Here is a 14,816-nt window from a genome sequence, read left to right on the forward strand (position 1 = left end):
ACATTTCATGAAATTATGATTACTTATTTCTATAAATCTATGTATGTACTTCTTTCAGACATATCTGTGAGTGATGTGAATGTGTTTTTGTATTTCAGAAGTTTTGTATTTAGCACTTTTTTGGCTTTTTTTGAAATAAGAAATAAGACAAACGCACAGACATATCTGTAGAAATACATTCATATAAAATCCATTTTATAAGTCGTTTTTTTCTGGATTTTTTCTGTTCTAAGTTGAGACATGTGGCTAGAGTACTATTTTAGTATGTAGCCCATGTAATATGCTTACAGTAGTGCTTTTTATTAATTTTTCAGATGATTTACTTGGACGGAAATAGAAATTCTGTGTTCTAACCTCTGTAGCTCTGTGTCAGTAAGGCCTAGTGTCACACTTCCACTAGAAACAACAAGTTGAGAGTGTTAACTTCCCAATGAACTCAGGATCATCCCAGAGGGCCAAAGCATGTGGAAACTGCAGCACTTTTTTAAGGGTAAAAATTTAGGCAAGAAAATCATATATTTTCAAGTGATTTTAGGTTTAATGTCAAACAAATTAGGCTTATTGACTATGAATTTAAAAAAGCGTTGAAAAAAAGTGATAACATGTTTTTTTTAAGCACCAAAAACCTTGAAAGAAGCGCCAAAAAAAGTTAATTTTCAATTTCAACCCGGAAGGACAACAAGTTCATATTTAATGGGAACGTGACACAAAGGTTAATAGCCAAGTATGTGTACACAGACAACAGCATATGTCTCCGGTTTGTTGCTGCTCTCAATGTTCATACAGAGGATAGATATACAGCTAAAACAAAAACAGCAGATAAGCAAAGATAAACACTTGACTGCTATGTAGAGTAGTTACTTTTGACACTGCAATGCCTCTCAGTAGCTCCTTGGGGTTAGACTGTGGGTGTGGGAATAAATACAGTAAATCAACAAAGGCCTATCAAAGTAGCACTCAATAGATGGGGTAGGGCGGGGAGGTCAATAATCTCTCCAACCTCAGGTTTGTAATGTGATATGTGAAATTCTGCACAGTATATACTGTATGTGTACCCCCACGAGAGATTAGATTTTTCACAGCTACCTTTTTTTCCTATTGTTATTTCTTTTCTTGTGTTAACAACATTGTAAAGTTCATTAACTGACTAGGTAACTCCAACTTTCTCTAATAACATGTGCAGGACAGGAGAGACGCGTGTCCACACCTGTGTGCCCCCGGGATTGAATTACCTATGTATCTGGTCATCAGTTACAGGGAAAAGTTTGATCAAGCATTCTGCAGTCAATTTCACACTAAACGCTCCATCTGTTGTGGGGTAAAAGCACAGATTTGAGACTTTTGCCAGAAGCTTCTCTCTCAGGGTATCAAGGCTACAGATTTCTTCCACTGCATGGTACACACAGGGACTTCTCATCATACTTATCCCCCATGTCACATCCTCCAACTTAACCTCTTTAGTAAGTTTTCATTGCTCTTCACAGCCGCACCCCTTCGGATCTGCACTCCCACACCATTAGGTTGTAACAGACTACCTTTGATAGCCTCTCTATAGTCTTCTCCGCTCTATGAGTTTGCGTCTGATGTGAAGAGAAGCAGAGGGCTTACACAGCCAACTGAAGCAAGTTTCAACTGAGTTATTGTTAAGCGCTGGGAGGTTTTTTTTTATTGACCAAAATTTGTCATTTTGAAAGTAAAAGTTTACCCCCTCTCACATACTGACTCTGTTAAAAAAAAAAGCATCTATCTTTTGTGTTTGGTAGATGACAGGAGTTATTTTGTGATGAAGTGCTGTAATTTACTTTCTGTTCACTAGAGCTATTTTCACTCAACGTGCCCCTCTGCCTCCATTACAGTTAGTTTTTCTCCCACAAGGCCTTTTGATAACACAGAGAGAAGGGTGTGAATTGCTGTTGTCTTCTAAAGATGATCGTATGAAAATGTATTGTAACATTTTAAATGTGTATTACAACAGCAGAACATAGATTTTGGCCTCTAGACTTAGTTTTAGGGCTGTAAAGATATGCGATATGAAACCAATATTGCGATGCTCAGATCCATGAGAAGGCTGAATCGCGACACACCTCTTCCAACTACCCAGAGTTGTCCCTCCCGTCCAATTGCAGTGCTACCACATCTTTAAATTAATATTAGCATTAGTCCTTTTGGTGCCTTATCACCTTGTTGTCGGTTAAGTTTAGCTAACTGTAAAGATGGCTAAAAGCGAAGGGGGGGGGCACGCTGTTCTGACTCGGATACCTGGGTCTGTTTCCAGACGGTTCAGTAAACTGCCGTTAGCATCCTTAGCACCAGAGTTAAGTGCTGAACGGGCTGGTTGCTAGCTGGCCGGGGGCTGACTGTGGATGTGTCCCCGGGCCAGGGCTGTAATGATAGTGGATGGGTGCTAGCTGGATGTGGCCTGACTGTGGATGTGTCCCTGGGCTGGGTGTTGTAGCTAATGATAGTGGATGGGTGCTAGCTGGATGGGGCCAGACTGTGGATGTGTCCCTGGTGCTGTTGAGAGCTCTTATCCTGACTGAATATTGACATCAATAAAAATCAATGAATGAGGTATCTGTTGTATAGGTGTGTTCCAAAGTGGCATGTAATAAATGACAAAATTATGCTATATGGCAAAAATAAAGTATATAAGTGTATTATGTTTACTGAGTCGAGTGGGTCAAAGAAAGTCAAGAATTGTGTGTCAAAAATTGTGATACAAACCAAATCATGGGTTTGGTGTATCGTTACAGCCCTACTTAGTTTGCATCACTCTCCGCAGATATGTTTACATGAGATAGAGGGAGTGATAGGAGACATTTTTTAAGTGAGATACCTCAACTTAATTAAAGATAAGAGAAAGTATTCATCAACTGAGTTTAGGTATGTTTTCACAAGAGATTTGAGAAATATCAAAAAGCGAACATCAACTTTTCAGCTTTACAGCCAAATTATCTCTTTATACAGTACATTGGTCTGGAACAAATTAGGTCCTCACTATGCAGAAAGGTGAGTTTGTTCTGAACATTTTGATACAAAACACATCAATTGCACAGCCCTGTGGTACAGAGCAGCAAAGGGGAAGATGGGAATTCTTTGCAGCTTAAATACACCACCAAATTGTAAAAGTGTGTTTGGTAGATGATTAAGAGAGTAAAAGCATGTTATGTGTGTATGCAGCAGTGCAGCTGTAGTTCACTGCCTGAACAAGCTCGCAGGCGTCACTCCCCCCTTTGGTCCAAGCACATTATCATCATCTGTTGTCCTACTATGATGGATTTCATGGATGGATTGCAATATTGAAGCTGTCATCCACCTCCATTGTGAATCACTAGGCCCATAAGCTGGAGTGGCGTGAATCTTTCTCTATTAGATGGACTATGAAGTAAGTGCACAATATGCAGAGACAGCTTTATTTCCTTAGAATGAACAGGAAAATAAATTGATCTTTTCTAATTATGCGTTGTGTCCCTACATTTTCAGGGTTGATGAATGGCCACCCATTTAGCAGTCATCAAGGACACCATGTGGATGAGTTAAGAGTGACAGTTTAATCCTCCCTGGAGAAAGCATAGGACCGGAAAGCTAATTCCCACAACACACTTTTATATATATTTAACCTAAAGCTATACAATGGAGAATTCTAATTTAACACATACAAATCTATAGGCCAACCAAGTGGCCCAGTGCTCATGATCAGTTCAAAAATCCCACGATTAGTTTAAAGGTAGTGTGTAGTTTCTGTCTGCGCACCGTCCTAACTCCTCTTCCACACAGTTACTACGTAGCCAAGGAGGACATGGAGTATTAAATAAAAAGATGGACTCTTCAGAAGAGGTTATTACCTTTGCTTGAGTTTCTGTGAGCAAAAGTCTCCGGATGCCACAATCTTCTGAACATGGCCGTACAGAGAAATACAGAGATTGTGTGAAGCTGATAGTCTTAATTAGCTTTGTAGCAACTTGTTTTGCTAGCAGGCCTCACTATTAGTCTGTGGTTTTTGTCTCATTTGAGCTGTGATGAGTTTGTTGTCAACTTGCAAGACGACAGCAAGTGGCCTTGAGTCCATTCATTGATGACGAAGATCAATAACGATGATGATGATGAGGGCTCAGAGCTTAAAGGTTCACCTTACCCCCCCAAAAAAAGGATATTTTCCGCACTTACCCCTGGTGCTTTATGGCCAGGTAGATAGTTTTGGTTTTCTTTGTTGAAATCTTAAAAGTTGTGACCATTTGAACAACAAGGAGTAAGTTGACCGGTTGCCATCAGATTATTTTTTCAATATTCTGGAGTGTATGGTTAGCCACTATCTTATTGATCCACTTCCATGTTAAACCTTCTGGAAATCCCTCAAAGGTATCCTAGAACATGTACAGTAGCACTCACATGCTTAATGATGGCATTTCTAAATAACCCTGAAAAAATGGCTGACCTGATTAAGAGATGTAGTGACTATATGATACATGTAGAAATAAAGGGAGTGACAGTGTAAGGGTAAATAGTTACATAACAAATATGGCAGACTGAAAGCTTTTTCTGTCCTTTTTTATACTATAGGTATTTTCATACCCAGTAAATACCAACAGTTCATATCCAAGAATGTCATTGTGTGTTTTCATAAGCAACATCCTGTTACTTCCTACCCTTTATCACTTTTTCCACAATGCCATATATTGACTGGCTGGTGAAGTAGATTGAGAGATTCTCTATCGGTGGTTGGTGGCAACAATATTCTGAAACAACTTCCTGCCTGGAGCTCTCTGATGAGTCCTTGTTTGCCCATTATTGAACCAGTGATGAGAGAGAGAGACAGACAGAGCAAAGCCAGTCAGACACACAGACAGACAGAGACAAATGAAAAAGGAGCTTTCCTCTTTGCTGAGTTTGTACCATTCAATAGTTTGTTGGAGCTCCACTGGCATGCTTTCATTGATGCGACCCTACGAGCAGCAAAGGCCTTTTCTGCTTTCACTCATTCCAGCTGACAACTAATACAGGTAGGTTGTCTTTTCCTTTCGTCTTATTGTTTCATGATGGTTCTTTCTTTTCTCTCTCTGCACCATTGATTTCTTTCTGTCTCAACAGTGCCATTTCATTTTTTCAGCTTGGAATTTAGTTCCTCTGGTTTTTTTTCTTAAGCTCCAGGCCTAGCTAATGAAAATAATAAAGTAACACAGTCAGCAATGTGAGGGGAAAACACTATAATGTTAAGGGCACTTTGGAGAATTGTTGGCCCGAAAATTAACAGCAGACTGATATTCCAATGATGCACAAAGGTCTACGACAGCCGCTATGTTTTTACAAAAACTAACACCTCTATTGTCAAATTCAATCGTCAATCCTAATCTGTAAATGTCTAATATTTTCAGTCACAGTAGTATGGAGTTGGGTGTGATAGTTTTGCGGTTTGGTTTTTCTGATTAGAAAACTTCTTCATTCTACTCCTGCAAAACCTAGCAGTTTACAGTTTCACATGACCCATCTGGGAAAATGAAGTTTATTATACAGGCTTTTAAAAAAGTTAATGAGACAGTAATTTCTTTAAACTTAGTGAAGCAATAATGAGCACCACTTATGCTAACAACCATATGCCTTCACACTGCACATACAGATATAAGACAGAAATAGCACTTTTAACTAGCTACACAATGCTTGGTATGTGTGTGCGTGTGCATGTGTGTGTGCGTGTGCTTGGGTGTGTCTATATAGAGTACTGTATGTAGCAATACAAGTGTGAACTAGTTTGAGAAGTTCTCATATGTTGATGCTTGTTTAGTGTGCATAAATGTTGATTGAATTTTGCAGAAATCTAATGGAAATTATTGATGTTTAGGGTAAAATCACATTGTCTTTACTAGCTTTATTTCATTAAAAGTAATCACATAATTGTAATTGTGACATAGTGTCCTTTGAAGTTTGACCTTTCCTTGATTTTCTTCAAATGAGGCCGAGATTTGTACTAGAATGACCAAAATGCCACTGCATTAAAAAAACGTCAACAGGTTGAGTCATTTGTCGAACGAGTTAATTATCTCACCACATTGGCAGGTGTTTTCAATGTTAAAGACTAACTCACTAGACAGACCAGGCTGTTTTTTCAGTTAACAACATGCACATATTTGCCTGTTGGTGTTTGGCAACTCAACATTTGCATCTATACTGGCAGAGCACATAATGACATTATTCCATGTGCAAATGTGCATGTTTATGGCTGAGTGTGTGTTAATGTGTGCACATATCTCTGTCAAGTGGTGTGGGGGTTTTAGAGGCTTTGCGAGCCCAATCGATTGAGCCGTGAGGGGGCCTGCCTGCAGCTCGCACTCCAGCTGCCCACTGGGTGTGAAGGACACTGATGTGACAGCACTAATTACAGAGGCAGGAAGCCAGCACTACAAACTTTCACAGCAGCATCTGAACCGGGCTTTGCTGGGCTCAACCTATCCTCCACCAGCCATTTCCACCTCTCGTGCCTCCAGGGTGGATTGTATTTCAAGAGTGTCAGTCCAACATGAGATATTATCCACAGAGAGTCAAGTGAAAAGAAACACTGCTTTCACTTACCGGTACATGATGTAGTAACCAGGAATGCTTGGAAATATCAGGGCACACTTTGTAGTGATGCAGAAATCTAAAACCCCCCAGCAACTCAAATTACTGAAACAGTATCTTCATCATTTTGTGCAAATAAATTGCCTCGCGATTTAAAAACCAAAGAAACAGCAGTAAAAACAAATACACAATCAAATTTATTTTGTTTTGTGGTGTTGCTTGTAACACTTTTTTAATCATGAACTAATTAAGATTCAGCCTTGAATTCAAAATCCATTTGTTCTGTTTCTAGGGGCTCAATTTATCTTTATTGTAAGTGATAGAACGGCTTACTTTCCTTGCAGATATTTGTAAAAGCAACTAGCATCGTTATTGCTTGCTTAACAGCTTTGTTGTTGTAGCTTTTACTGTTGTTGTTGTTGTTGGCATTTCATTTTCTAATTATTTGTTTCATTCAAACCTCCATTCATAGATTGTTTGTCTTCTGAGAAGCAGCGCAACATGTAGTTTTTCTGACCACCGGACAAATGATTACAAGTGATCAAAATTCACAATACTTTCCGCTCTATTGTCTAGGTCTCCAACCCATTTCAAAATATCTCTTTAGTTGCTAAGTGTTCCAGTATATTCACCAGCTAATTTCTAAGTTTGTATATGGTTGCTGTCTGGCGCTTAGCAGGCACTGTTCAGTTGATTTAATAGTGCTTTTTTATAACAGCTGCCTGCTGAAAATGAAAAAGGTTGAAATAGGACTGAACCAAATTAGTAAAGTTGCTTGCTGTAAAACCAAAACATGCTATAAAGAGGCGTGAAAGCTCCATAGAGGGAAGCTTTAAGTTTGCCCATGTGTGACCAGTAACCAGTAAGTAATGTGACTAGTAAGCCATCACTCTGCTGAACAGCTGACGTCTTACGCACAGTTCAATTATTGTGCATTCCTCTTCCTCTGTGTATTTTTTGTTTTGTTGTTTGTTTTGTACAGGTAAGCGCATTATAAGCAATACAATCCAAAGCAAAATTCCTCCCCTGTGTCCTCATACCTGGCAAATAAAGCTGATTCTCATTCTGATGGGGCGGCTGTGGCTCAGTGGTAGAGCGGTTGCCTGCAATTTGGTTGGTGGTTCGATCCCCGCCCCTGCAGTCTTTGTCGAAGTCTCCTTGGGCAAGACACTGAACCCCAAGTTGCCCCCGGTGCTGTGCACCGGAGTGTGAATGTCAATGTGTATTACAACTGGGATTTTCCTGTGTATCTGATGAGCTGCTGGTACCTTGTACGGCAGCCCTGGACACAGTATAAGAATGTGTGTGAATGGTGAATGTTTCCTGTAGATGTAACGGTCTACACTACATGTAGTAGACCTTTTCACAACAGACATTTTAACATGTCATTGCAAGAAAAGCACAGGTCTAATAATGACTGAATTCTACACCAAACAAGTGTAATAACTTAAAAAGCAGGAACACTTTAGAATGATTGACATGCAACCCAGACAGTTTCAGTGTCCTGGTACTGGTCTGGCTTACTGACATTACTTACAACTGGGATTTTCCTGCTGGGACAAAACAGAAACTCAGCTATCTGTACACAAGTTCTGTAGTTACAGTAGCCTAATTGAATTAGTTAGAAGCTTAAAACAAAAGTTACAAATGTAACTACGGTTCTATGAATCCTAGATGATCGCCAGAGGTGGTGCTTAACACTACCTACGTGATGCGGAATATGTTCTGTATCTATATTCCGCATTGGAATAGGTTTAATATTTATTTTAACAAAGTCACCTGTGACCTTAGGGAGTCCCTGGCCAAGGTTTCATCCCCAGGCTCATTCCTATGTTCTGTATCTATATTCTGCATTGGAATAGGTTTAATATTTATTTTGACAAAGTCACCTGTGACCTTAGGGTGTCCCTGGCCAAGGTGTCATCCCCAGGCTCATTCCTACTGAATCTTCAATCGGGTTTGCAAGAATCTGAGTGAACAAGAACTCTGGCAGTAATCCAGGATTCATAGAACTGCAGTTGCATTTGTAGCTTTCGGTCTATTTCCTCCTAATGACCACAAGAGGCAGTGCTTAACACTAGATGACTCATATAAACAGAGTCACTAGGAAGCCAGAGTGCCAACCACACAAGGTTGTAGCAGAGGACCTCGGCCAGAGAACCACGGCCAATGGATGGTGGGTGGCAACATTCACCCTGAAATATTGTGAGAATGTGCTCGGCAGCGCCCATGAGGACCATGTCTTCTTCTCACTGAAGCGATGGACAGTCCTTCATAGTGACAGTGTTCAGAGCCACACCGATGAAGATTATGTGCTAAGAATAGTTTACAAAACTCTTTTTGAGGTTTACTGTGAGTCCCAGCCGGGCCACACATGAAAGAAGGCAAGCCGTGTCCCAGGGCGCCTGAAGCTGGGATGGTGCACAAGGGTTGCGGGGAAGGCAAGCGAGCAGGTTTGCAAGGGTGACAAACCGCTCTCTCATCGTGGCACTGAGGCCTACATTGGCCACTGGTTACTAGAAACATGGGGCCAGATGTGGACTCCCTTAGCCTGCAAGGAGGGGGCATGTCCCTGCAAATGCTTACACAGAAGACCGTTGGTGACCAAACACTGGGGTTGAGAGAACATGGCATCCAACCTCAGAGCCTTGTCAGGGGAAAGCAATGGTATGAGGGAAGCAATGGTTGGCCTAATAGCTGGCATGTGAAAAAAGGCTAAATGTTGCCGCATCCTGCATGGCTCTTGCATCAGAGGTGGGACAGGAGATAGCATCAGCTTTGTAACAATCAGTAGTATACAGTTCAAACAAAAGCTAATGCTAATGCTACCACAGATGGTACACGGCTTGCATAGCAAGAAGATGAAAAAGGATTGAGCTCGAGGATGACACCAGAACTTAATACCTTGGGCAGGGTCACCCTGAGGTAACAAGTGACTTTATTGTTATAAATACTGGACCTGTGCAAATGGAATTCAAAATATATTCAGTGTTTAGCACTGCCTCTGGTGGTCAGTAAGGATGAAATAGAACTCCATAACTCAATATTTATTATGGAAATACTTCAGTTGACATAGGGTCATTGTCTCGGTTTTACGGCTGCACATTTGCAAACATTCTTGATAAACCCCACTGTACACTACCTGCCCGGCATGAAAAAAGCAGATAAATAAGCAATTAGCTGGTGAAGCAAGGCAAAGTTTGGTATTTTAGTTTAAATTAATTTGGTAATCAAGTACTAATTTCCCATGGTGTCTGCAGGCAATAGAAAACATTAGCTTCGTCCCACATAGCTGTAACCGAACCCGTCCCGAGCCAGACACAGATATATATGTCCAAGCCCGACCCAAGCCTAACACAGTTAAAATCTATTTTATTCTCATACTAATGACACGTGTATGTTTCTTTGTGTGGACAGCTGTGGGATGGCAGGTGGTCCAGGGCTGACATTATAAAATGAATAACGTCACTGTTAAAATCCTTTTTCTGGTGAGCTAATGAATGAACTTGGCTTTCAGTCTGGGGTTTATTTTGGACACCGCACACACGTGTAGGCCTACTAAAATTAAACCTATTACACTAACTCAGCTCCGGTCGCATCTGCACGTCTGCTTCCTCTTACGCTATCTCTCTTCGGCCCCACTTTACACACACACACACACACACACACACACACACACACAAACACACATACACACACAAACACACACAAACACACACTAAACTCTCTTAAAGAATTAAGATTTTACAACTAATACCTCATCGCACTCATGTGACCGATCCAAAAATGGACTCAAACATCATTTCTAAATATCTGTCCAAAGCCAGCCCATCGGGTCCCGTCTGGTTTCCGGAATAATCACAACACTGTGACTGCCTGCTGATGATAGCGAATGCTCAGTCCTGGCCTTTGACACAGCACCCTGTGAGACTGAAAAAACTGGGAAGGATGTCTCGTACAGCTTTAGAATGTTTTTCATCTTACCTGTCCAATAGAAGGCTCTGTATCTCTGTGAATTATTTTGTCTCTTTGTTTTCCTCTGTTAAGTATGGTGTTCCTCAGGGGTCAGTTTTGGGACCAATTTTCTTTTCTTTATACATGCTACCCTTTGGGCAAATATTCATAGATATGGTATTTCTTTTTTTTGTATGATGTTTGTGGATGTACCCACAGTACATGTTAGATGTGTAGACCCTGGAATGTTGAGTTTACTTATTGACTGCCTTTTCTTAAAAGCTGGATGTCAAAATATTTATTTTGCTGAACTTTAACAAAACAGAGATCATTGTATGCCCATGATCCCAAAGCACATTCTGCCTTTGGCTATTTCCCTATTGGACAACATCAAGTGTGGTTTGACAGTAACTTGAGTTTTGAGTAGCACACCACAAACCTCAAAGTTGTTTCTGTTAAAGACACAGAGACCGTTTTACAAGCCTTCTTAACTAGCTCAAACCAAAAATCTGATGTGATCCTGTTACAGCCTCTTTACACTGGCATATTTTAGTATAATTTCTTTATAATATGCTATATCTCTGGCTGAAAACTAAAGGGAATAGGACAATTTCTATCAGAGCCCCGAGGCTCTAGAATGATCTGGTTATCTGAGTCAGTGATCTCCTTTAAGGCCCTTCTTTAAACTTTAGGTTTCGTTACTTGTACTTTAATTGAGGAGCCTTTCCTGATTTTATTTGAGCTTGAACCTTCTTTGAACTGTCTTTTATTTCTTTTAAAACTGTTTTTTCTATTCCTCCCTACACTGTATGGCTGGGCGATATGGAGAAAATTTAAATATCACAGTATGTTTGACCTATTACCTCAATATCTATAACGATTGCGACGATATTGTAGGGTGGTACTTTCACAAATTGCCATCACAATGGGATTTTTGATAAATAATAATCAAAAATGTGGACATAATGACAAGTGGGTAAAGGCAAATAAGCTAGAACAGTCTAAACGTTTCAGAAAATACATTACTGCCATAAAATGATATCCAAAATCTAAGACAATATCTAGTCTCACATCACAATATCAATATAATATCCATATACTGCCCACTGCACTGTACATCTACACCCAATACTTTTATTTTTCTGTTTTGTAAAGCCCTTTGTTGTGGATTTGGAAAAATGCCCTATAAAAAAAGAGTATATTATTATTATTATTATTATTATTATTGTTATTATATGTTGCAATAACTTAATTCACTGACATAAAGTAAGTTTAACAATTCATAGATATATTGGCAAATTCAAATTCCAAAGGAATCAAGCTTCAATTCCAGTACACAATACTGTGAATGCATACTCTCTTCTAACCTGTCACCAGCAAGAACAGGGTGGCCTTAAACTTTGCTGGTGGCGTTCAATGTATAAAATGGTGCCGCTAGGATAAGTTCTCCTCACATTTGTTTTAATTATGTACATTTCCATTGACCACGGCCACCTTTTTAATTATTTTCCCATTGATCTGCACTGTAACCCGACATGCAGGTCAGTGAACAAGAGCTGCTGCTGGAGGCAAAAACAAAGCAACACACACACAGATGCACACACACACACACACACACACACTCAGGCACTCGTGTGTACAGAACAGAAATGACGACACTACATGGTTAAGTACATAAAAAAGGCATGTAGCATAAACCTATGCCAAACACCACATCACTTATAACCTAAGCTTATTTGCCATGCCCAATCATAGATGGCCCTTTAAAATACATTAAACTTGAAAACAACAAATATGGTAAATAACACATGCCTAACAATAGCTACATACATGTACCTCAAAATGCAAAACTCAGAATTCTACGGAAAAAAAGATATGACAATACAAGACACTTAGGATGTAATGTAAATTGTGAATCAATTATTAAAATGTGCCAAACAGCGCATTGAAATATTTTATTAACTGATGAGATAAAAAATGAATCTTGATGCAACACAGTCTAGGGCGTAATCTACTTTTGATTTCACTTGTTACTTCAGATGTAACTTTGTCTTGTTAGATACTTTTTTATATTTATATTTTTAATGTAGAATTTGTATAAAATAATCTGATTAATAATTATTTTAAATATTAGTTACATAAAACAAAATAGAATTTGAGTTTTTCTCTTTGATAAGAGGACACATTAGTTGATTTGCACAGTTTTATAAGGGATGATTTTACAGTTATTATGTCTGCAGCGCATTGTGTTAAAATTAAGATAGAGTACAGATAAATACAGATGGATACAGACAGAGTAGGTAAAACGTGATTCTCATCGTGAGTTGAGTGTATCGTTACATCCCTACACAGAATAATGCAATCGATAACCATAAAACAGGAAGCACCACATCATTCATCCCTACATGACTGCTTTCCCTTCACTTTGACCGGTGAACATTGACATGGCTAAAAATTGTCTTTCTTCCTCCATACCAGGATGGACCATGGAGACCGAGGGATGGGTGTCTCTCACCTCCGCTATGAGGAAGAGGAGGGTAAGTGTGTGTGTGTGTGTACATACTGTATGTGTGTGGTTCATATTTATGGTAGATCATTCATAAAGTGGCCCTCTGTTAATAGAAACTGGAAATTAAGTAATTCCACCCACTTTGTCTCTTCATATTATCATGAGACAGGTAATTCATCACACTAATGTATAGTTTCTCTTTTGTTCTGAGAGTTTGTGTGGGTAAATGTTGTTAATAGACTGCAAAGGAGGAATGATGATTGACTCAACATTGTTTGTATGTTTTTGTATGAATCAGTAATTTGGGGATTGACATGTTGCATATTTGAGCGTGTCAGTGTCTTCCCGCAGGTTCTGTTCTTTTCCAAACATCCGATATTGCTTTGCATCTCCCGTTGTTTAGTTATTCCACATAGAGTTTAGTGTGTAATTAGTTTGAAAGCTCCTACTTAATTGCCAGCAGATGATCAAACTCACGTCATCCAGGTTTTTGTTGCAAAACAGGGGTAATTCGAGCCAAAAGCTGTCACAGCAAAGATAAAGGCCTGAGGGATTCTGAATAGGCTTGATTTGCTTTATCTGCCAAAATGGAATGCTGCTTTTAATAAGCAGATATGGTGTCAAACCTAAATTCTTCAGAATGTATTTAAGTGATAGAACATTCATAAAAACACTCATCTGAGCATGATTAATAAATGGAAGATCTCATTAAACAATCTTTTCAGCCAGTCAACTGTTTTGGGGCCTTTCATCAAACATTTACTGAAGACACGTTTTAGATTTTTTTTTCTTCTTTTGTCTTTCTCTTGCTTGTTCTTGTAACTTGGCATCCAGTAGGAACCAATACTGGCACTTCAGTTTTGCATTGAAATGGATGCAACCGTGTAGTGTAACCATCTAGGACCTGTTCATATTTGTCCTCAGACCATCAGTCCATCTACATTGGTGTCCCGGTGCCTCGAGGATATCGTCGCAAACGTAGGCGAAGACGCTCTAGTCGCGAGGCTGCAGACATGGACAGGGACAGACGCTATAGCCAGAACAGACACCATGGGCACAGCCGCTACCGGGACATAGAGGAAGGACTTGATTCAAACGAGCAGAGTCTCCAAGACATCAACCGCACAGGTAAGTCAGTGTGCAGCACAGGCGTAGGTAGGATCTTGAAACATTGGGGACTTAGCCCAGCCCAGAAATCAGAATTTAGATTTTATTGCATAATTTTCAAGTTATTTCAGAGTTAAATGAATATAAAATGTATCGTACTTTAAGGCGCCTGTTGTGTTGTGTGACTTTTTTTACGTTGAAAAAGCCCGGTAAAACTGTAAATCCTCATTGAATCAAAACAAAATGTTCCTCTATTCTGTGTTATAAGCATGTGACCTGTTTCAACTCCACGTCTCAAAGAATCAGAATCGAAAATTGATAAGATAAGATTCAAAATTGATTGAATCAAAAGGAAGACTCAAAATTGGAATCAGAATTGTTAATATCATAATGGATGCGCACACTCCTCATCTCCTCTGTTCTCTTCTCCATTCTCCTTTCCTGCTCATAGAAAAGGATGCAATCAGCATATCATGGCAACCTAAATCTAACAAAATTACTAATTTTGTGATGTGATGATTAGATCGTTATTTTATGCTGAGAGAAATTATTTGAACACACCAAATATCAGATTTAACAAAAACAAACCATTAACGCACTATTCCATCACACAGGGATTAAGAATAAGAATGTTAATCACTGCTCATTATTCTATATGGGCTGAAAAGAAATGAGAAAATAACCCTGATGATGT

General features: G+C 39.4%; 1 protein-coding gene and 1 long non-coding RNA gene across 2 annotated transcripts in view; one reads left to right on the top strand and one right to left on the bottom strand.

Moving 5' to 3' along the window:
- The first annotated feature begins 4,815 nt into the window (after positions 1–4,815).
- The window catches only part of slc4a5a (solute carrier family 4 member 5a), a 47,719-nt gene continuing 37,718 nt past the window's right edge, over positions 4,816–14,816 (top strand). The window contains exons 1-3 of the mRNA XM_034871699.1: positions 4,816–5,000; positions 12,985–13,043; positions 13,940–14,143. Of these exons, the coding sequence (XP_034727590.1) occupies positions 12,986–13,043; positions 13,940–14,143 (262 nt within the window). The 5' untranslated portion in view covers positions 4,816–5,000; position 12,985. The remainder of the gene's footprint in view (positions 5,001–12,984; positions 13,044–13,939; positions 14,144–14,816) is intronic.
- The window catches only part of LOC117944676, a 21,794-nt gene continuing 16,508 nt past the window's right edge, over positions 9,531–14,816 (bottom strand). The window contains exon 4 of the long non-coding RNA XR_004656631.1: positions 9,531–9,583. This is a non-coding gene — a long non-coding RNA (uncharacterized LOC117944676). The remainder of the gene's footprint in view (positions 9,584–14,816) is intronic.

This window comes from Etheostoma cragini, chromosome 5 (assembly GCF_013103735.1).
Source record: "Etheostoma cragini isolate CJK2018 chromosome 5, CSU_Ecrag_1.0, whole genome shotgun sequence".
NCBI classification, from domain to species: domain Eukaryota; kingdom Metazoa; phylum Chordata; class Actinopteri; order Perciformes; family Percidae; genus Etheostoma; species Etheostoma cragini.